Below are 23,645 nucleotides of genomic sequence, written 5' to 3' on the forward strand. Positions count from 1 at the left end.
CCAGCATCAGGGTCTTTTCAAATGAGTCAGCTCTTCGCACCAGGTGGCCAAAATATTGGAGCTTCGGCTTCAGCATCAGTCCTTCCAATGAATATTCAGGACTGATTTCCTTCAGGATCCACATGGCAGAGCCATCAAAAAATATGAGGTGGCCCTATATGTAATAATTTATAAAGATATTTCTGACAGGTTATTTGTGGCCAGTCCAATATAAACAAAAATAAAATATAGCTCTCCATGCCTGTGATAGTGTGTGTGTGATCATAAAGAAATGAGCCTTTTTAAGTGCTGATCTGGAGGGTAACATTCTCCCCAGTTGCTCCACACTCTAATATGCTCTGAGAAAGAAAGGCTGTCATTTATTTCTACACGCCAAGCACTTAGCATATTGCCTGGAACAGAGCAGGTCAACAATAGTTGAATAACAGAGGTTTGTATAAGAATGAAAATAATACCTTCTAAGCCAGATCTCTGATTTGAAAAGTTAATTTGAAGTATACCCTGGAATTTTTTCTAGCCGTCTCCTCAGTTTCTGTTGGTTATTATCATCATTAAACATTTATTCAAAGCCTCACAGAGCATTGTTTTAGAAATGGGGATACAGAGGATACACTGACTTTTTCTTTCATTTCTGACAATGTCCTACACTACACATTTTGTTACATATTGAACCCAGTGCTAACACATATATTTTGTTACAGATCCTCCCCAGCTGGTCCCCAAAAAGGTACCTTCTGCCTGGTGTCTTTTGAATCAGTAGATCAAGACCGAGTGTGGTTCAGTTTGCTGCCAAAGAAAAGTTTTAGTCTTTGATTAGAGAGCCAAGAGATGAAGGTCCTGGCCCTGACAGAAGGGTACATTTTACATACAGATCAGGTTGGAAAAAAAAGGGGGGTTTTGCAACCTCATTCCAAATCAGAACATCTATTAAAGCAGTGTCTGTTTCCCCTGCAGACTTCAGTGCCAAAATGGCAATAAAAAATCTCACTGTTGCTCTGAACCTAAGAAAATGCTGGTCATGAGGTAAGCAACCAGCTTCTTGGAACTTAATTTGGAGTCAGTGAGGCCAAACTGCAAGGTCAGGTAATAAAGAATACTTAGGAAACATGCTATTTTAATTCCAGTTCCCACTTAAAAGACAGTCTTTCAGTCCTAACCTTTTCTATAAACAGGCCAACATATACAATAGAAGCTGGTGTTTCTTGTCCTAAAACATGTTATATAATCTTGTCCTAATGATATATTGTTGATATCAATACTGATACCTAAAGAGGTAAAAATTATTGTATATTTGATTTTATTCTTTTAAATTTTATTTCTAAATATTTACATATTTAGAATATATAATATTTACATATTTTATTTCTTGAATATATATTCAAGGCCTTGTGATAAAAAAGTTTTCACTTTTGTCATATGCATTATCAAGCTGTAAGTTATTCAACCGTGGTGTTTATCTCTATTCTAAAATTAAGAGAAGCTTCTTCCAGTTCTATCCTCCAACCACTTAAATGTGGGAACTACTTTGAAAAATGTAAATGGTAAGAATTTGACAAGACCAATTTACCTCACTGAGTATCTCTTTTAAATAAAGACAGTAATTTGGACCAAGTAAGAAAGACTTCACTGTCAGTTAAGACGATGACTCACTATTAACTTATTACAGGACAACTGTTTATTTGTGCCCTCTATAGAGGGTTGTCTTCCCCCGGAGTTAGATGCTGGTACCCAAATTTTGCAAGCAGTACAATGATCATATCTACACCATCTGTACTTTCAGCTTATTGTTAATTATATTATCAAGCATTCAGTACCAACCGCATATGAATAGACAGGCTGTCAGTATATTAACAGAGCAGAATGATCACAAAAGAGCATTACTCTCTTTTAAACTGTCAACTTACTAACTGGTTTCTGCAAGTTTTAAATATCTTATCTGCTTTACTCTACCTATGGGCAGACAGCTTCAGATTTTTTCCCCCTACTTTTCCAGCCTCAAAATGGAACATGCATAGTGCTTAATTCCTGGACTCTGATGGTGGTTTTTTTCCTTCTAATGCCATACAGAAGCGATGGCTTTTGAAGCCTCTAGGTTTTCTTACTAGAATTAAAGGGACTCTGAAAAATATGATGAACAATAAACTATCATATGTTTTCATATATATATTCTAGAATATATGAATAGATATTATAGATAAGATATATAAATATCAACATATGAAGTAAAAATGCCTAATATTCTCTATATTTACCTTGAACTCTTTACAATCATTAATCATCAGTTCAGTTCAGTTCAGTCGCTCAGTCGTGTCCGATTCATTGCGACCCCATGAATCGCAGCACGCTAGGCCTCCCTGTCCATCACCAACTCCCAGAGTTTACTCAAACTCATGCCCATCGAGTTGGTGATGCCATCCAGCCATTTCATCCTCTGTTGTCCCCTTCTCCTCCTGCCCCAAATCCCTCCCAGCATCAGAGTCTTTCCCAATGAGTCAACTCTTCGCATGAGGTGGCCAAAGTACTGGAGTTTCAGCTTCAGCATCAGTCCTTCCAATGAACACCCAAGACTGATCTCCTTTAGGATGGACTGGTTGGATCTCCTTGCAGTCCAAGGGACTCTCAAGAGTCTTCTCCACCACCACAGTTCAAAAGCATCAATTTTTCAGTGCTCAGCTTTCTTCACAGTCCAACTCTCACATCCATACATGACCACTGGAAAAACCATAGCCTTGACTAGATGAACCTTTATTGGCAAAGTAATGTCTCTGCTTTTCAATATGCCATCTAGGTTGGTCATAACTTTCCTTCCAAGAAGTAAGCATCTTTTAATTTCATGGCTGCAATCACCATCTGCAGTGATTTTGGAGCCCAAAAAAATTAAGTCTGACATTGCTTCTACTGTTTCCCCGTCTATTTCCCATCAAGTGATGGGACCAGATGCCATGATCTTAGTTTTCTGAATGTTGAGCTTTAAGCCAACTTTTTCACTCTCCTCTTTCACTTTCATCAAGAGGCTTTTTAGTTCTTCTTCACTTTCTGCCATAAGGGTGGTGTCATCTGCATATCTGAGGTTATTGATATTTCTCCCAGCAATCTTGATTCCAGCTTGTGCTTCCTCCAGCCCAACGTTTCTCATGATGTACTCTGCATATAAGTTAAATAAGCAGGGTGACAATATACAGCCTTGACGTACTCCTTTTCCTATTTGGAACCTATTTGGAATCATTAATCATAGTTCCTACTATTTTAAAGATCATTTCTTGGGAAAGAAGTTTGGGCTTGAATTCAGAGCATATAAGTTAAATAAGCAGGGTGACAATATACAGCCTTGACGTACTCCTTTTCCTATTTGGAACCTATTTGGAATCATTAATCATAGTTCCTACTATTTTTAAGATCATTTCTTGGGAAATAAGTTTGGGCTTGAATTCAGAGCACTTGAGGTTGATTCTTGGCTCTGCTATTAATTTACCATTTGACCTGAAGGAAATCATTTGTGCTGTCCAGACTTTGATTTCATCTAGAAAATGCAGATGGTTAAAAAAAAAAATGTAGATGGAAATATCAATGTTACAGAGTTATTATGAGAATTAAAGAAATATTAATAACATGTGAAAATACTTTATGAACTGTGACAGTGCTATATATAAAGTACCATGTTGCTATGAAAAGGTGTTCACTATTATAAACCAAATCAAAACCAAATGACATTTTATTACTAATATAGCTTTCTCTATCTAAAACGCATTGGGTTTAGGGTAGGGGGAAAAGTACATGTTGATCTGTGTGGTGATGTTAACTTTGATCCCTTGGCTGAGGTGGTGTCAGTCGGGATTCACCACAGAGAAGTTACTAGTTTTTCCTTTGTAATTGATTCAGGAGTGGGGTAGGGAGGGGAGGAGGGCCTATTTAGAGACTATGCAAATACCCTGTTGGTTTAAATTTCTTTCTACTCATTGGTGGATCTTATCTTGCCTGTAGCAAGGTACTGTTGTGTTCTGATGGTCTTTTTCTATTTCTCACATTCCTTCTGTGTTTATAACTGAAATTCTTATGAAAGAAAATGCCGTCACTTTTCTCCCCCACTGGCCCCATTTCTTTGTTTAGGTGTTCACATCAGTATAGATTCATGACTATTTTTCTTCGGCTTGTAATTAAATATCAATACCATCCTTATTTTATTGTTCAAGTTGTTTCAGTTTGGGCATTCTGGATGGCTTCTATGTCCCTTCGATATGCCTTTTTTTTTTTTTTTTTTAAAGTGGGTTGGCACCACCATCTTTTATTTTCTCCACTCCAGTCCTGGAATCAATACAGTTCTTCAAGGAGTCCTGATTTCTTTTATTAAAGAATGGCATTTAAAAACCAAGATATTGGAACTTTCCTTAGCGGTTAAGACTTTGCCTTCCAGTGCAGGGGTTGTGGGTTTAATCCCTGGCCAGCGAGCTAAGATCCCACATGCCTCAAACTGCCCCACTGCCAAAAAAAAAACAAACCCAAAACATAAAACATAAACAATATTGTAACAAATTCAATAGACTTTTAAAATGGTCCACACCAAAAAAAGAAAAAACTTAAATAAAAAATAAAAATGAAGATCTGGATATAGATATGCTCATTGCCACATTGCTTCTAAGCCGTTTTCAATGGAGGTAGGAAAAAATTATATGTAAATATAATGCATGCACATGTCTATATTTATCTATCATCTATAAGTAAAGGAGTCCATCCATACTGACACCTCTGACTCCAATTCAGCAACAGAATGAATTACCATTTCTTATTTGTAATTTCTTTCTCTAAGTTAGAAACCTGGCTCTGATAGTCTACAATATATTTACTTATTTACTGAACAATACAAATAAAAGTAGATAAAGTCGTTTAAGAATTTCTAACCTATACTCCTGTGAGAAATTTACTTAACTTCACTCAGTGTGGTTATGTGACTCACTTGTAATACACTTAGATTCATTTGTCATTATCTGTATTCCATCCTTCTTACCACATCCTAATGGATTTATAAAAATTTATGTAAAGTTTACTCTTTGTGTTGAACAAGTCCATGAATTTGAACAAATGCACAGAATTGTATGTCCACTACCACAGTTCCCTATTCAAACTTACTATCACCTGCCTAATTCCCCCATGATACTAATAGAAACCCATTCTCTCCATCCTCACAGACTCTGCCAACCACCAACCAGCTAATATCAACTAGCTGTGCTTTCTGAGGACCAAAGAAAGGAATTTTTTTTTTTTTTTTCCAAAGAAAGGAATTTATAGTAACTTTTTTTTTTTTTTTTTTTTGCCATGACACACGGCTTGTGGGATCTTAGTTTCTTGACCAGGGTCAAGGCAGTGAAATGCCAAGTCGTAATCACCAGGCCTCCAGTGAATTCCCTAAGATTTTCCCCTTTCAATCACTGAGTCATACTGTTTAAGAAGCTGTGAAAAACATAGCAATGAAAAAGAATACCATCCATGAAAAATTGAGAAAAAATTAAACTTGAAGCAGGTGAACTTCAAACCCCCAGTTTATAGGAAGTTCAGGGGTCAAAGAAACATGTTAAGAGACCAAATGGGGTACAATCAGTAAAATGAAGAAGTCAGGAAACGTTACAAGTTGCATGGAAAAAAAAATGGGGTAAGAAAACGTATCAACTGCAAAAATATCATTTATAAAACTTTATTATTTTTTTGCCACACCATGTAGCTTGTGGGACCTTAGAAACTTGACCAGAGTTTAAATCTGTGTCCTTGGCAGTCAAAGTGTGGAGTACAACCCTAACAATGATCCTGTGGTTATATTTTTAAAAACTGCCCTTATTTTTCAGGAATACACACTGAAACATTTATAGATGAAATAGCTCTACTTCAAAATAATCCAGTGGGTCATGGCAGGGGGTGAAGGTGGGGAGATGGGTGGCAGTATAGATGAAACAAGTTTGACCATAGCTGACAACCGTTGAAGACGGGTAGTGACTATATGGGAGCTCAGCGTACTAGTCTATTCTGCATATGTTTGAAAGGTCAAACAGAATGAAAGTGGAATATAATTCCACTACCAAACCACTTCAAAATCCTGCTGAGAGTAGTCAGTACAGCAATACATTGCAAACTTTTAATCAAGTAGAACATTCCCGGTTTTTACAGGTGCCTCATTCCTGAAAGCAATGGAGGATACATTGTGACAACCAACTTGCCCGGCTATAAATTCATAGGCTCTTTGTCACATGTGTAGACTGGCCAAATTCCATTTTAAACCTCTAATAATATGTAGAATTGTTACCTTTACAATTCATCCTGTCCTTACCAAGTCAACTGAACAAAGCAGGAGTAACATTGTAGCACAGGGGCTAAGTGGTCTCTTTCATTAGAAACTGTATCCCACAGGAATGGCATTTGGCAACAGATAATACAAAAAGCAGTTTACTATAGTTTGTTCTAAAGGGGTATTTTTTTCTTGCAGAACAGTAAGTTCAGGGGAAGACAGTTGGTGGCCCTGATTAAACACCTTAAGAATGTGAAGGTCTAGGTCTTTAATTCTCTTGGACTTTTCCTCATTATATAAAATAGCTGCCTTAGCTGCAGTTATCCAGGGAAGAAGGTGGAAGGGATATAGAATAAAAGACCCAAGACAGATGATTCTGTTTTTTATCTGAAAAGAATGGTTTTTCAAAAACCCCTGTGAGAGATTTCTATTTACGTGTCATTAATCAGAACTAGGCCAAATGGATCCTGATAAGCCCAAATTGAGTGAGAAAATAAAGCTTTTAGAGCTCAACTCATTTCTATTCCCCTGAAAACTGGGCTCTTGTAAGAAGAGAGCGTGAATATTGAGTTGGTGACTAACCATGTATGCTACCAAACCGATTTAACTTGAGGTCTTCAAAATTTCAGATTTTTTAAATTTCAAAGATGACCATACCTCATCTTTGGGTTTTGAATAAAACTGAGAAGATGGGTAGGTTCAGATTACCTACTTTATTAGTGGTTAAGAGAGATTAAAGAACATAACTTGGGTTGGAAGATAAAATTAATGCTTTTCTTCCGCTGAAGCACACTTAGAACAAGCTTATGGGAATAAAGAGCACTCTTACTCAGTCCATGGATCACAAATAGAAGAGGAAGTCATAGGGTGGAGGAACTCTTAGAAGATGCCTCTAAGGGATGTCAACAGAACAGTCTTCCTTGGGGAGGTAAACAAAACGGCCAAGCCTCTTCAACCCTCAATATCTGATGAAAGTGTTGCTCAGTCCTGTCTGACCTTTTATGACCCCATGGACTGTAGCCCACCAGGCTCCTCTGTCTATGGGATTTCCCAGTCAAGAATACTGGAGTGGATTGCCATTTCCTTCTCCAGGGGATCTTCCCAACCCATTCCTCCCCAAAGCAGGAGGATCAAACTCCTGCATTGCAAGTGGGTTCTTTACTATCTGAGCCACCAAGGAATCCCAATGGCCAATATTTTATGGACTCGAGCAGGAACATGGAGAGAGGAAGAGATACCCTACCCCTCTATGAGAGATAATCTTTAGGTTTTCACTTTCAGGGACACTCCCTGAGAGTTATTTATGAGAACACTGAGTAAAGGTTGGCAGCCTATTATAAAAATATGATTAGGAAATTTAAGCACATTATTTCTTACTGAAAGATAAATCTGAAGTAAATCACAGTATAAGATCCTGGTTTAAATAAACCTGCTTCTCACTGAAGCACAGTATGTTCTAAGCAGACTATTTGGTTTTTCTAAGCTGTGTGCCAACAAGAACATCAACACATGGACTGTATCAATGTTACCCAAAAGAAGTATAAATATACACAGAAGATAACTCCAAAAGGGAAGACTACAGCTTAATGAATGCGAGAAACTGGATTTGAGGTGAAACTGACTAGCAGAAAGGCATAAATACAAAAGTGAGAAGAATAAGACAGATGTAAAGCCCTGTTCTCATGAGGCTGATTTTATGCTCAAATTGACTGGGTTATACGTGCACGGGTATTTGCCTGAACATTACTTCTGGGTGTGTCTGTGAAGATGTTTCGGATGACAGTAGCATTTGAGTTGGGGGATTAAGTAAGGCAGATTGCCCTGTCCAGTTCAGGTGGGAACCATCCAATCTGTCGAGGGTCTGAACAAAAGAAAGTAGAGAAAGACAAGAGTTTGCTCTGTGAACTGGACTGATTGATATGAACTCATCTTCCGCCCTCAGACTGGAACTTCCAACCATCAGCTCCCTCAGTTCTCAGGACTTGGGACTGCCACCGTTGATTCTTAGGCTTCGGGCTCAGATGGGAACTTTCTTGGGTCTCCAGCTTGCAGAAGGCTGATCATTTCCGGTTTTCTCAGTCTTTGTAATTGTGTGAGCCAATTCATTGTAATACATCTCTTTGTATATGTAAATATCTTTTAGTGGTTCCATTTCTTTAGGGAACACTAATACAGTTTCCCAAGAAAGAGGAGTGCTTCCCTTTCACCTATAAATGCATTAAGATTCATATAAGCCAAATCCCTCAGGTGATGTTTGCTATTTCCAGCAAGGAAAAACAAAAAGCAATTCTCATAAGCTTTATTTGTGTACAGTTAAGGGGAAAATACCCAATAAAAACAAATGTGAAAAAAAAACAAAACAAATGTGAGACCCCAGCTCAAATCTTAAAACTACAGAATGAAATACACATTCAGATTGTGCAAGCTGTAGATCAGTCTGTGACGCAGAGGCTCTTATTGGGCAAAAGCAGCAGCCAAGGGAACATTAACCTGCCCACGGGCCCAGACACAAAACCGAGGCCCCCGTCTTGGAACTTCTTGTCACTTGCCTTTGAATATTTTATTCTGGCTTCTTTGTTGTTGTTTAGTCACCAAGTTGTGTCTGACTCTTTTGCGACCCCATGGACTGTATGGAGCCCGTCAGGCTCCTCTGTCCATGGAATTTCCCAGTCAAGAATGCTGAAGAAGGTTGCTATTTCCTTCTCTAGGGATTGAACCTGGGTCTCCTGCACTGCAGACAGATTCTATACTGAGCCACCAGGGAAGCCCTTTGTAAACTAAATCTCATATTATATACTAATCTTACTCAAAATATAGGAAATACACAGAACTTTAAAACTTTTACTTAGGGGAAAGACTGATTCAGATAAATGGAACACTACCATGGTCCTGCACAGAAAATTTTTTAAAAATGCAAAATTTCTCTTCCTTCTCAAAAGTACACCTCTCATTTTGTGAATCCACAAGAATTTTCACATTAAATAGAGACCAATATTAGACATATTCTTTTGTTTTACTTGGCATGTCTCTAGAAATGACTGTTGTTGGTTAAAGATAGAAAATTCTTCCTCAACATGATAAGCAAAGTCCATTTTAGGTTTTTAGGAATGACAATTGTGTTAAATGTTATTCTGATATTATGGAAGACCATGTGAATTTTGACTACTAAACAGATTATTACATTTCAAAATACTAAACCATCCTTGCTTAACCAATCTAGTTGTAGTGAAACAAAACATGCTGTGAAATATAATTTTTCTATTAGCTCACTTACAGTTTTCTACCTAAACTCATTAATTTCTTTAAACAAACCCCCAAATTTCACAAAATCTTAAGCTTTAAAAGATATCAAATTGGGAATTCCCCAGCTGTCCAGTGGTTAGTGCTCTGTGCTTGCACTGTTGATGGCTTGGGTTTGATCCCTGGTTGGGGAATTAAGAACTCACAAACCAAGTAGTGCAGCCAAAAGGAAAAAAACCCACTCCAAAACATAAAAACAGAAGGCAATCCTTTTCGTAATACCACATGCCTGGTGAAGCCTGCCCTTGAAAACCAAAGGGAGTAGGACAATGAGCAAAGTTCTGAGGTCCAACAGGCCAGCTTTGCTTGAACCCAGTTACTTCAAACATCTGGAGATGAAACCATCTGTTGTCCCCTGGGGAGCCCAGCCAATCAGAAACTGTAGTTACCCAACCAATGAGAGGCCTTTTCCTGCAAAAGACTCTGCTTATTATTGCCCCTCCCAAGGCCTCCCTGCCTCCTTCCCCCATGCCCTATAAAAAAACCAAGGCCCGCTTCCTGGTTCTCTGGATTTGCCTGTGGTCTGCCACAGTTTGCACTGTCAAACTGCAATTCTCTGGCTATTCTCAAAGTCACTTGTGCTGATAAAATAACTGGCTATTATTAAAGTTGACAAATTCAATCCAGTACCCACTAGGTTTAGCCTTACATTTAATCTGTGTTCCCAGACTGGTTTCACACTACAAACTTTGAAACATTAAAATTCACAAAATAAGACACAGTTAAGGGACTTCTCAGGTGGTCCCGTGGTTAGGACCCCACACTTCCACTGCAGAGGGCACCGTTTTGACTCCCTGGTCAGGAAACTAAGACCCTGCGTGTCATGTGGCTAAGCCAAAAAAATTAAAAAATAAAAAGACACAGTTAAAACATTTTTTTGTTATTGGCATTTGAAAAGAGCTTCCACAGCTTTTAAAACAGACAAGATAATACAAAGTATTATCAGAGTATTCACAATTTGCAATTGTATATATGTTTTCCTTTCGGCCTGTTAGTACCATGAGGTCTGGAGTCATCTTATGTTTATTCACAACTTGTGCTTTACCGTTTGTCCCCTTCAAATCTCCCCACCTTGAGGAACACTGGGTCCCTTTGCCTTCTGCTTGCATTCAATTAACAGGAACAAAAACAGAGGATGGAAAAGAATGAGCACACATACACACATGCCACACACAAATGCTGTGGCTATCTCAATTTACCTAACCTCCCAGAAGGCCTAAATCTCCTTGTTTGGTAACAATCTTTGCAGAATATCTCTTTCTTGTTAAATAAACAAACCCACATACATGATTAAATCAAAATACAGAATCTAGTTCTCTCCAATCCTCGGTCAGGTTTTTGTCTTAGTATGTAAACAGACAGCAGTAAACTAGCTTTATAAGAAAACTCTGTACTGAGAGGTACGTTCTTTAGGGCTTCCCTGATGGCTCAGTGGTAAAGAACCCGCCTGCCAATGCAAAAGACATGGGTTTGATCCCTGTGTTGGAAAAATTCCCTAGAGAAGGAAATGGCAACCCAGTCCAGTATTCTTGTTGGGAAATCCCATGGAGAGAGAAGCCTGGTGGACTACAGTCCACAGGTCTGGCACAGGAGTCACATAGCGACTAAAACATTTTTCTCTAAATCTAATCTATTAAAACAATTCAATAAATCCTTATTAATGATAGGAAAGAGTCCAGTTATGCTGGCAAATAAGTCAGTTGCCTTTTTTTCATTCTTAAAGAACTCCTTATAAAAGTATTTGGTATAGGAGCCAATGATAGGTACATCACACATTTACAAGTTTCAACACTGCTCATAACAGATATCTAGTGAACACTGTTTACAGTTTCAACACAGAGAATGTAAAATAGAGACTTCCCTGATGGTCCAGTGGTTAAGACTCTGTGCTTCAAATACAATGGACATGGGTTTGATCCCTGATTGGGGAACTAGGATCCCACACATTGTCTGGCAACCCCCCCAAAAAAACCCCCACTAACAATGACAACAAATCAACGACTCCCGAATTAGAAGATGAGCATCAACTTTTACTAAGAAACTACGTCTCCATGGACCAAAACTCAGGAAAAGGAGAATCGATTTTAGACCTCATTCCACAGGACCTCAGTTTCTGAAGTATCAAAAAGGACTTATTTCACTTGTAGGAAGGTTCCACGGAATGGAATCAAGGTAAAACAATAAAACACGCCAGTGCATGTGAAATAAAAAGGTATATATTCTATATACATTCATAAAAGAAATATTTTAGTTCAAAAAATTAAAAGCCTGATCTAAGACTAAATTACTGTGGGACTACCTAGCAGTAATGCTTGGCTCTTACTGTGCTGATATCAAGTATATACACATGAACTTTAAAAACTTAATATGATATAGTCAACAGACAAATGTGTTACATCTATGTTTATTAAAAACTGCTACAAACAAACAAAGCCTGTACAAAAAAGCTCCAGGTACATTATCGCTTAGGACCTCCAACTCCTCTGCCACAGCCACAGTCTTCCTCTGTCATGGATTAGTCTTCCTTCCCCTCCTGCCATAAACAAAACCAGGACAAAAAATTCCCGTAATTCTTATCATTCTGAAACAGTAATCGTGAAAGACATTATCACTTAGGACTCCCTCTTTCTCTGCCTTGGCCACGTCCTCTTCCTTGGCTGCCATAAATGAAACTTGTACCAAAAAATACACCGTAATACTTACTACTTTGAAATAGTAGTCTTGAGAGACATTATCGCCTAGGACCCCCTCTTCCTCTGCCTCGGCCTCGGCCACGTCCTCTTCCTCGGCCTCGGCCTCTTCCTGCAACTGAGGGAAGAGAAAAACAAGGTAAAGTAAATTCTCTTCTAAGCTGACGTGACCTGGACACCACCAACAGCACCGACAGTAAAGAAAACTTTGACTCAGCTTCTCTCAAATGTAACCTCAGAGTCACCTCTTCCGATACTTTATCATACGGAACCAAAAACTACTGGCCTAATACCTTAATATTTGTTTCATTTGACTTTATTTATTGAGAAATTCATCAAGGTTTAAAATATTTTCTTTGTATCATGCTGCAAATTCACCACAAAATGAAACACAAATGATCTGAACTTCACGTAAGATGAAAGAGATTTCGTACTAAAGGAACAGAACACAAACACTATGTGCCAGTTTTGTTACTGAAGAGCATCCAAGTAAGTTAATTCATGTCAAGAAAGTTTAAGATACACTGCATCAAACAACAACCTCATGATTTTTCCGAATCTTAAATCATCTGATCCAACCATAATCTAGTAGTTTAATCCAGTAACAATATCCATGTTAACCTAGTCATCCTAGCTCTAAACTTCCTATTTTCAGTTATCTATGAATATTTTTAAAACCCTGACATTTCTACTCATCATTCCGAGTCTTATCATTCAAAGCAATAGAGTAAATCTACCATGTCTCTTTAAGCAAGGCAGATTAACCACACTTATCTCCGATTTGCTTTGAGGTACTATTTATGATAGAAAAGGAAGAAAAATGGCAAATATCCATGAAGGGAGGGCACAGAAAAAACACAGTAGTTTAAAAATTTCAACAAATTTCTAAGTCAGAAAACCAACTGAGAACAACAAATGTTTAGTAAAGGAAGAATAACCTCAAAAAGACCTAGGACCTTGGAAGCCAGGGGTAAGATGAGGCAGGAGGCTGAAAACATAGAGGTAAAGGCGGACAACCCTTACGTAGCAGTAGGCTGGCTAGTCCTCTTCCCATCCTGCAAAGATAATGCTTATTTCCCCGACAGCTAGGTAGGAAAGAAAAGATAAAATTAACCGAAAGACCTTGAAGCAAAAAGGGTTTGGATTTGAAAACAGTTGCAAAGTGGATGGCAGCAAAAGTCATAGCGCCAGAGAGAAGAGAGGGATCAAGTCAGTGTTTTTCGAGCTACGTGGTACAACCTGAACTTTTTTTTTAACTGGAAGAGAAGAGGACAGGAAACTTAAGGGCATCTGCACGTATTAAACTGTTCTAACAAAGACTAAACAGTTCTTTGTGAAACTTTGAATGAAGAGGTCATGATGCAAAAAGTGTATTTCTTACTGTGGGTGGGAGGAAAAGTCTCAAAATCATTGTGGTTAAGTTCAGTACCAGTCCCTTTCTCCTGTCCTGCTCCTACGATGCTGGTTGCCAGACATGTCTCCCATCTGACTAGAATCTGTTTCTGAGGAAACCAGCTCCAGAAAAGATTTCCAGATCCTAAAATTTTGGGTCGCCTTGGTGAAGAAGCAAATTTATTTTGAATCCACCAGCTAAGGAGTTCAGCCTCCCTTCCCAGAAATTCTTTTCAGGGTCCTTCTGAAAAAATGGATGCCAAAGTGCAAGATATACTACAGTAAAGCCTTCAACATAAAGAGCATATTAAGAAATTAAATACGAAGAGAAACCAGAGACAACACCACCAAGTTCAGAATAAAAGAGAGAAAACTAAGAGAAAAGACTCAGAAGGAGTCAGTCAGAAAACTCAATTATTAAGAATTCAAGGAAGAAAGACCAGAATAAGCAAAACAGAAGAAATTTATCAAAGGTACACAAGTAAATTTCTTAGCTCTAAAACACAAGAATATCCATACTGAAGGGTCTGCCAAGTACCCAGAACACTGAAATGGACAAAAGGCTAAGTCATTAAGACATTTCAGAATAGCAGGAATGAAGGGTTCATCCCCAAATGTTCCGAAGTGTGCAAGGAATGGGGGACCGGGCCGTGCGCAAAGGACCAGCAGGTAAGAACGAGCAGCACTGGTCTTCTGAACAGCAATACCAGGAACCTAAGAAACACCGGGTGTACTCACAGCGAGTACAGGCAATGAAAAGAACCAACCAACCTGTGTTGTTTGCAGATTAAACATATTTTGAAAAATGGATTAGGGTATAAATATACCATACACAAAAATGTTTATAATCCTTCAAACTTACCAGCTTCCCTTTTCTTAGACTTCACCTTCGGTTCCACATCCACGAGCAGGGTGTCCAGAGGTAAGCTGTCTGGCAGAATGAAATACCGGATGTTATTTCCTCGGATACTCAGTGTCTCCAGCTGTACTGGCTCTCTGTTCTTCAGGGTCATTTTCACTGCTTTAAGATGCGTATTCATACTGACATCTACACCTGGAGGGAAAAAAGAGGGCAACTATTAGCATAAAAAGCAAGGCAACCAATTTATCTATTAGGCCACAGTTGGTACCATATCAGATTTACGAGCTCTCTGTTCCAAGAACGTTAGGCTAAGGCATTTTAGTTTACTCCTCAATGCCCCTCTGGTGAATGGTACGATTATCCCTACTGTGAGAGCTGAAGTATATAGCCAGGATATAAAAAACCTAACAGTGGTTGTCAGTGGGGGGAGAGAACTGGATTTTTACTAGAGTTTGCTCCCCCAATTTACTAAAATTTATTAAGTGCCTACTATCTGTGAGGCAAATCTTTCATTGTACTACTTTTGTCTTCCATCATTGTATCTTGAATTTGTAAAACCCAGGAAGAACACTAGGCCTCCTCCACAACATGCAGCACAAAGCCCAGAAGTGAAAGTGAAAGTCGCTCAGGCCCGTCAGACCCTGAAACTCCACGGACTATACAGTTCATGTTTCTCCAGGCCAGAACACTGGAGTAGGTAGCCTTTCCCTTCTCCAGGGTGTATTCCCTACCCAGAGATCAAACCCGGATTCTTTACCAGCTGAGCCACAAGGGAAGCCCAAGAATCCTGGAGTGGGTAGCCTATCCCTTCTCCAGCAGATCTTCCCAACCCAGGAATCAAACCAGGGTCTCCTGCACTGCTGGCGGATACTTTATTAACTGAGCTAGAGCAGACTAAATCATTGTTTAAAATCACAGAATTTTAACAGCGAAATTATACTTCCTTAGATACAATCAGTCTGTATCAAAACCTTATACTACATGGATCTCCTCTCACAGCATTGGTGTTGCAAAGTTCTAGCAAACCCACAAAAATCACCAGTTATGTAAATATTTCAGCGAGTAGAATGGGGCCATCTGCCAAGATAGCATGTTCTTTCATCAGTTCTTTTAAAAATCTGCCCTTTGGTAGGGGTGGAGGGGTGTAACATCTATTATTAGTGAAGAATCATAGTGGCTTTAAATATAAAACTACATATCATACATCTTATATCACTAAAGCAAAGAGACATCTAAGAAAAATAGACAAAGAAAATATTCAAAAATGTTATGCTTAGGTAAAATTATGATTCCTTATCACCCCCTCCCCATTTCCCACATATGTTTTACCCAAGATAATCAGATATGGAAACCCTGTCCTCTATCTTCAAAGACTTTAATTTACCATTGAACAGGGGACACAAAATTCTAATAAAAGTAATATGTGTTTTAGAAGATGTAACACTCTAGAGGGCACATACAGGCAAAAGTGGAAAAGGCATAAATCAAGAAAACAGTGGTTACATATAGAATAACCTGAATCCAGTCTGGTCTTAGCACAAGAGCTTAAGGGGAGACATATGTAAGAAGGTGCATGTGATACTCCAGACAAAAGGAATGAAATCTGTACTATATAAAACGTTATTAACCAAATAAAGAATTCTGGCCTGCAGGTCAAAGAGACAGGGGGAAAAAAGTGTTACAACCTCCATACCTGTGATTGTTCCATGGACCTGTGTTCCATTCTTTAATTCAATGGTTACAGTTTCGTGACTCAATTTCATCAAAAATCTATAAAGACATTAAGAATAAACAGTAAGTTTTTACTTTTACTACTCCAAAAACATGTTTATGAAATCAAAGTGGAATTTCTAGATGTAGAAAACGTGCTCTGGATGCTGTCTGCACCCATTCCCCTTAACAGTGTGCATTATAATTTCCCTAGTTGTATAGAAAGGTGCCTCAATAACCTTTACTGAATAGTCATCCATTCTTCATTTTATCTATTCTCTTCTCCAACTTATTATGAAACATTGCAGAGGAAGTTGAAGAGTTCACAAATTCACAACCACGTCTAGGAAAGTGAACAATAATCCTACAGTATGATCTAATATGCAACTCATATTCAAAATTTCTGGTCTATAGTATAGTATGTACTCTGTATACCCTACCACAGCATCAATCACAACTGCAGGATTCCAAAAACTAGAGGATTCCCTATGTCCCCACACCTAGTCTATTTGAGTGGGAGGATCAGGAGCTTTATATCTAATCCTGGATTGTAACAAGCACTAACAGTTGGCCAAAATGTTTCCATGATTAAAGGCAAGTCAGCCTTAAAAATGCAACTTTTTAAGTGACAATGATAGCCATCAAAAAAGCGGAAACTACTTGATCTTGTATAAAAGCAAGTCTCAAACCTACTCTCACATAAAGAAAAACCCATGTGCTAAATCCCTTCCCTTTCCATATTTGCTGTCAAGGAAAAAAGTCTCTCTTAATGAACTGAATCCGAATACATTTTATCCAATCCAAGAATATTTCTTTGATAAATAATATGTGCCATTCTATATTACCTGGTACTCCCTGTGCTTAGTAATGAGTGTTAAAAGTGAGCAAGACTAAGCCTCCAAGGAGTTCAAACTCTAGGAGGAAGAAGAGACACATAAATTTTTTTTTTTTTAAGTAACTACATAAATTTAAAGCACAATGGAGATACGTACAGGTTTTTATCATGAATATACTGTAGCATGAGTAAGAAGTAATCAGATCTTAGTGGACTTCTAGTAAGAAGTCTGAAAGGTTGGTAATATATGCAGCAAGAGAGATACAAGCAAAGATATAGTAAGAAACAGCGCGATATACACAGAAACTATAGGTATTACTGCTGGAATATTAAGTCTAAGAAAATGAGTAGAGAAGAGCTGCCTTTCAGGGAATGTCCAAGCTCTGTTAAAGAATTCTCCTACAAGAATAACTGAAGGGTTTTCATCAATGGAGTGGAGCATCACATTAGATGACAAAGTAGGTGTCTTCTAGAGAATATAGAGATTAAAGTTTACACAGCTGAGAAACAGAAACAACAAACCAACCAATGAAACAGATGAGAGACCAGAAGTTCATTAGCCAGACAGGGGTGTGGATTTCACAGGTGTATACGTTTTTCAAAATTGGGAAACGCATGCTACATTTCATTGTATGAGACATTTACCTTTTAAGAAGTGAGATTAAAAAAAGTGGGTGGGAAAAAAGGAAGTCTGAACAGCTTAGTGGTGTGACAGGTGTGGCAGGGAGGGTTTAAGGAGGGCAGGAGAAATAAACACTACCATTCAAGCCAGGAACCAAACAAATTAAATTTTTTTGATAAATCCTTCACTATCTGAATTCCTTCTGCTTACTAAAATTCAGATACTCAGATAATACTTAAATATTCAGGTAGAATGGGATCCTTCAGTATACCAATGAAATGGCATCCAAACCCACACTATTAAATTAAAAAAAATCAAAGAGAACAGAATAGTGAAAGATACTTATTAGGTACTTAAATCTGCCAAAACCTGGCAATTTTGTCAGATTATTAGGATCATCAAGAGGAATAAGTCATGGATGACTCCCAGGTTTGTGACCAGGGTGACAGTAAAATAATAATAGTGTCACCAACTGAGATACTGAAAGAAGTCAACCAAATCTGCAAACCACTCAAGACAAACTACCATTTTTCCTGGGGCAAAATACATTCTTCAGGTATTAGAAATTTTGTTCCTATAGTCTAAGACATGGAATAGGATTCAGTACCTCCATTAAAATTTATAGGACTATTCTGTCACAACACGGACTATCTTTAAATGAGACAAATTGATTTCAAAGAGTATTACATAAAACTTAACTGTAGATTCAGGTTGGCAGCTATTGACCACACACCAGTTATATCTCAATATAACTGGAAGGAAAACAATATACAAAAAGTAGACCTTAAATGCTCTCTCTAAAATGCCACCCTGAATATAACAATGAGCATTTTATATGTTATTTCAAATGTACTAGAAACTATCTACTTGTCTGCCTTCACCACAAAACATAAAACTTCAACAAGGTAGGGACCCTGCCTTGGAAAAAAAAAAAAGAAAATAATCCATTATGAACGTACAGTGTAACAGGTGGCCAAAAACTAGTCGACGCTGACAATCCTTGACTGAACAGACAGGAAACTAGCTAATTTAGTTCATAACTGTCTGCTAAGACATAAACTTAGTTATCAGAAACCTCTATGTTCCACCTCTCAGTCTCAAGCAAAACCACCAAACCCAATCTATTTGCAGGGAGTACAGAATGAATTACTTCAATCAATAAGTACGTCTTCAGTATGCAAAACTAACCCGCCAAATTTAAACACAGATACAAACCAGAAGAAATCTCCAGTATCTGTGTAATTAGTCAAAAAATACAGCAAAGAGATTCTGTCCCATGTTGGGAGATTCTTCCTAAATCAAAAGCTTATTCTACAGGGAAATAAATGCTGACTGTATAACGTAAAATCTAGGGAGTAACAAGAGGGGAAAAAACACACCAAGGGGGAAAAAAAAAACACACCAAGAAAACTTACGAAATCAAAACAGTCCATCCCTGACTTGAAACATTTCGGAATTGGGTTTTATTACTTCTTGATAAACCTCTGCAGCTTCTAAGTACTCTTTTGCCGGCTCTGCATGCTGAGACAAGGCAGAAAAGTAACCCAGACTAGAGCACAAGTTCGACGCCAATCAAAGTCTATCGACTTTCACCGAGAGTTAAGCGCTTGGGAGCCTGGCGCTGCACCTCTAAGGCCTCTACGACTCTAGGTGGGAACACCCGGTACGGTCTTTATTTCCACCTCTAGGAAGACAGGCAGGACCCCGCCACGAGGCAGTCTGAAGCCCAGGCCCGAGCGCCTACAGCGGCGCGGGCCAGACCCGGCGGGAGCGGCGGCTGCCGGAGGCCGTTGGCAGGCCGCGCACGCACGCGGCTTTCGCGCCTCCTGCATCGGGAGCAGCCCGGCCTCCCGCTCCGGGCCCAAATGGGCCCCTCCCAGCCCCCACTCAGCTCGGTCACCTCCTCACCTCACGAGCTTCATCCTAGCGGTGCCGTCACCCTTTCGGCCCGATAGTACACAAAATCCAACCACCGACAGCCGAGGTCGGGCGTATGAATGGCCGGAAACACTTACTCTCTGGGCTCCGACGTAGAGACCGCGCCGAGCGCAGGGACGCGCGGCGGAAACGCCGCGGCTGCGCTTGGGCTACTCTCCCTTCCGGCTGCGTGAAGCGCCACTGCGGCCCCTGGCGGTTGGAGGTGTGCCTAGCAACTGCTGAGGGTGTTTAGGGCGGGTTTAGGAAGAGACTTTCTGTGTGAAGGAGATTTGAGGAGATTACATCCCCTTAACCGGCAGGGCAGGGCTCCGCGTAGTATGCAGCACCAGATGTACTCGTTAATGAAAGTTAGTTCTGGGAGAAGTCCAGAGGATTATGCTAATTCTGCTCCAACAGCAGGAACCTCAACATTATGTGCCTGAAGAAAATCACACAATTTAACTGATTATTTTTACTTTAAATTATGGTCACAAACCTCAAAAGGTGCCCAGAGATCTAGAGATCATGTTACGCTTCTCTAATGGATACTTTCTCCTTTAGTCCAGGTGATCTCCAAAACTAGGGCTTTAATTTGTATCGCCAGCTTGGACTTCATCCCTGGTCATCAGAATTCTTGAATATTGTGAGGTATTGCTCATCAAACATCAATGTCGTTTGGAGGAAATATTAGAATGAAATTCTGATTCTGTCAGCATGGGGTCTGAAATTCTGCACTTCTAACAAGCCTTCAGTTGATGAAGATGCCCCTAGTCCATGGATCTCAATTTGAGTAGCAAGACTGTAATGGACTTATGTGTGCTACCTTCTCAACATCTATCCCCCTGTCTTCCCAACAGCTCCTAATAATCTCCTGGCGATTCAATGTGGACCAAATGGCCATCATTTTTATTTTCTAGCTTGAAATTTTTAAAGAATTTTTACTCTCTCATAGTATAAAACCATCAAGAGTCCTGAAATAAAGTCAGCAAGAATGGAGCAGCAAAGAAAAAGCTTTTATTTGCTGCTAGCTGGAGGGTCAGTCTGAAAATGAGACTCCTCTGTCTTCTTGGAGTTAGCTGAGGTTTTGTATATTACAAGTATTTAGATTAGCCATGAGAAAGAAAAGAATAAGGAAATGAGAATGCAACCAGCAGGGCAATACAACTGTTCCATTATTTTTTTTTTTTTCAACTGTTCCATTATTAATTTTTAGAGGCAGATGTCTTAATGATAAGGGCTTCCCTAGTGGCTCAGTGGTAAAGAATTCATCTGCCAGTGCAGGAGGCTCTGGTTCTATCCCTGAGTCGGGAAGATCCCCTGGAGAAGGAAATGGCAACCCACTCCAGTATTCTTGCCTGGGAAACCCCATGAACAGAGGAGCCTGGCAGGCTACAGTCTTTTGGATGCAAGAGTCAGACATGACTTAGCAACTAAACATTCAGTTCAGTCAGTCAGTCGTGTCCGACTCTTTGCGACCCCGTGAATCCCAGCACGCCAGGCCTCCCTGTCCATCACAAACTCCCGGAGTTTACTCAAACTCATGTCCATCAAGTCGGTGATGCCATCCAGTCATCTCATCCTCTGTCGTCCCCTTCTCCTCCTGCCCCCAATCCCTCCCAGCATCAGGGTCTTTTCCAATGAGTCAACTCTTCGCATGAGGTGGCCAAAGTATTGGAGTTTCAGCTTCAGCATCAGTCCTTCCAATGAACACCCAGGACTGATCTCCTTTAGGATGGACTGGTTGGATCTCCTTGCAGTCCAAGGGACTCTGAAGAGTCTTCTCCAACACCACAGTTCAAAAGCATCAATTAGTAGCATGCAAACCCCCACCAAATTCACTTATGCAAATCTTCACCAACACTAACTGTCACCAATCTTTTTATGGACAATTTGATAGGGGCAAAATTAGACTAGCAGGCTACAGTCCATGGGGTTGCAAAAGAAGTGGACACAACTTAGCAACTAAACAATAACAATGAATTCCTTATGTATCAAAAATAAATACACATGATTTTATACGGTGTAACCTTTGTAAGGATTCCCATGTTCCTGACTGTGGTCAATACAAATACAGTGAATAGAGAACTCAGAAGCAGAGGCTCTGGAAATTCCCTGGTGGTTCAGTGGTTAAGGAGCTCCATGCTCGTAATGCAAGGCTCAGGGAACTAGACCTCCCGTGCAGCAGCAAAAAGATCTCACATGCTGCAACTAAGACCCAGTGTGGCCAAATAAACATCTTTTTTAAAAAACAAAGGCCTATTTTAGCCAGGACCTGGAAGCAACCTAGATGCCCATCAGCAGACAAATGGATAAGGAAGCTGTGGTACATATATACCATGGAATATTACTCAGCTGTTAAAAAGAATTCATTTGAATCAGTTCTAATGAGATGGAAGAAACTGGAGCCCATTATACAGAGTGAAGTAAGCCAGAAAGATAAAGAACATTACAGCATACTAACACATATATATGGAATTTAGAAAGATGGTAATGATACCCTATATGCAAAACAGAAAAAGAGACACAGAAGTACAGAACAGACTTTTGAACTCTGTGGGAGAAGGTGAGGGTGGGATGTTTCGAAAGAACAGCATGTATATTATCTATGGTGAAACAGATCACCAGCCCAGGTGGGATGCATGAGACAAGTGGTCAGGCCTGGTGCACTGGGAAGACCCAGAGGAATCGGGTGGAGAGGGAGGTGGGAGGGGGGATCAGGATGGGGAATACGTGTAACTCCATGGCTGATTCATGTCAATGTATGACAAAACCCACTGAAATGTTGTGAAGTAATTAGCCTCCAACTAATAAAAAAAAGGCCTATTTTGGGGGAATGGAAACTTATAAATATAGTTTATGTAGGTGTGTATGTCAGAATGAGTTATTACAAATAAAATGGTTTACACACAAAATTCCACCAATTGTCTTGACAATCTAAAGGTGCAGGTAAATGTATTAATAAGTCAGATATTTTATCAGTAGTAGATAACCAGCTTTAATCAGGTTGGCAGTCTACTCCCTGGATTAGGGGCACAGACCCTCTGCTAAGTGGAAAATCCATGCCTAATTTACAGTTGCCCATCGATATCCTGGATCCTACAAACTCCCAACAATCAATTGATGAAGACTGTTTAGTATTTACTACTGAAAAAAAAAATCCCCATATAAATGGGTGTGTTTAAACTTGTGTTGATCAAGGGACAAATGAATGTGTCAAGGATTGAGGATGTGGGGGTGAGGGGTGGCAGACAGGTTTTTGCCAATTATCACAAGATATGGTGATGTGGCCAATGGCCTCACCCACCAAGACCTCTCGTTTTGGTTTTTAAACCATAGCACCTCTCCAGACTAAACTGACAGGCAGCTCTATAAAGTTTTATGGAAGATGATGAAAAAAAATCAGGCTTCACCAACTTAAGAGGGTATTTTGGGGTGGACTTGGCTTCAAAAAAGGAGGGCAGTAAGAAACATAGGGAGAATCCACTTATGATCACCTCTTCAGATTCTCAAAGGCAAGAGGACTCATTTACCCATGCTCACAGTCCTACAAATAAGCAAAGAGAAGCACAGAGGGCGTGTTCAAAAGCAGTGTAGAATCAAGAATCCTAGGATCCTGGATTCAATCTTTGGAGGCTTCTAAGAGCCAAAGCTTTGTCTCAACACACGCCGTGACTAAATTTGGTGAAACTTCCAATTTCTTGTCGACTCTTGTGCTCTGATGCCCAAGGAGGAAAGTGTGCAAGGAGATGCTGAAGCCCTGCATTTTGGGGAGATGCTGGAGTGCAATGCCGGGAAGGAGGGAGAACGGATCAATCGCCTCCCCTTTTCTGTACATTGGCCCGTGTGGAGGATGAGAGGTATCTGAACTGGAAGTCGCCGAGAGCGGTACCTGCAACCAACAGAAGAACGGCTGGCGACGGATCTTCAAGACAAACCTCCACCGCTGGGGGCGTGGGTGGCTTTATTCCGAGACGACCGGGGGGAAAGAAGGGAAGCGGCCGCTGCTTGGGGTACAAGGCGCCCACCCGTGGAGGCGCGCACGCGAG

The 23,645-nt window shown here is 39.7% G+C and overlaps 1 protein-coding gene across 3 annotated transcripts; it reads right to left on the reverse strand.

Annotated features, from left to right (window-relative positions):
• Positions 1-11,959: 11,959 nt before the first annotated feature.
• On the reverse strand, positions 11,960-23,627 carry SNRPD1 (small nuclear ribonucleoprotein D1 polypeptide). 3 transcript variants are annotated; one of them, XM_043443888.1, is made up of 5 exons: positions 23,489-23,627; positions 16,209-16,285; positions 14,516-14,707; positions 12,275-12,379; positions 11,960-12,104 (listed from the first exon to the last, which is right to left on the reverse strand). In XM_043443888.1, exons 2-4 carry the CDS (start codon positions 16,276-16,278, stop codon positions 12,303-12,305), a joined length of 339 nt encoding a protein of 112 aa, XP_043299823.1. In that variant the 5' UTR covers positions 16,279-16,285; positions 23,489-23,627; the 3' UTR covers positions 11,960-12,104; positions 12,275-12,302. The 3 variants fall into 3 exon arrangements, with proteins under 3 accessions (XP_043299823.1, XP_043299821.1, XP_043299822.1); XM_043443886.1 differs by lacking the exon at positions 23,489-23,627 and adding an exon at positions 19,591-19,749; XM_043443887.1 differs by lacking the exon at positions 23,489-23,627 and adding an exon at positions 19,591-19,749 and having other exon boundaries at positions 11,960-12,120.
• Positions 23,628-23,645: the final 18 nt, after the last annotated feature.

The sequence above is a fragment of the Cervus canadensis genome, chromosome 23 (genome assembly GCF_019320065.1).
Source record: "Cervus canadensis isolate Bull #8, Minnesota chromosome 23, ASM1932006v1, whole genome shotgun sequence".
NCBI lineage: Eukaryota > Metazoa > Chordata > Mammalia > Artiodactyla > Cervidae > Cervus > Cervus canadensis.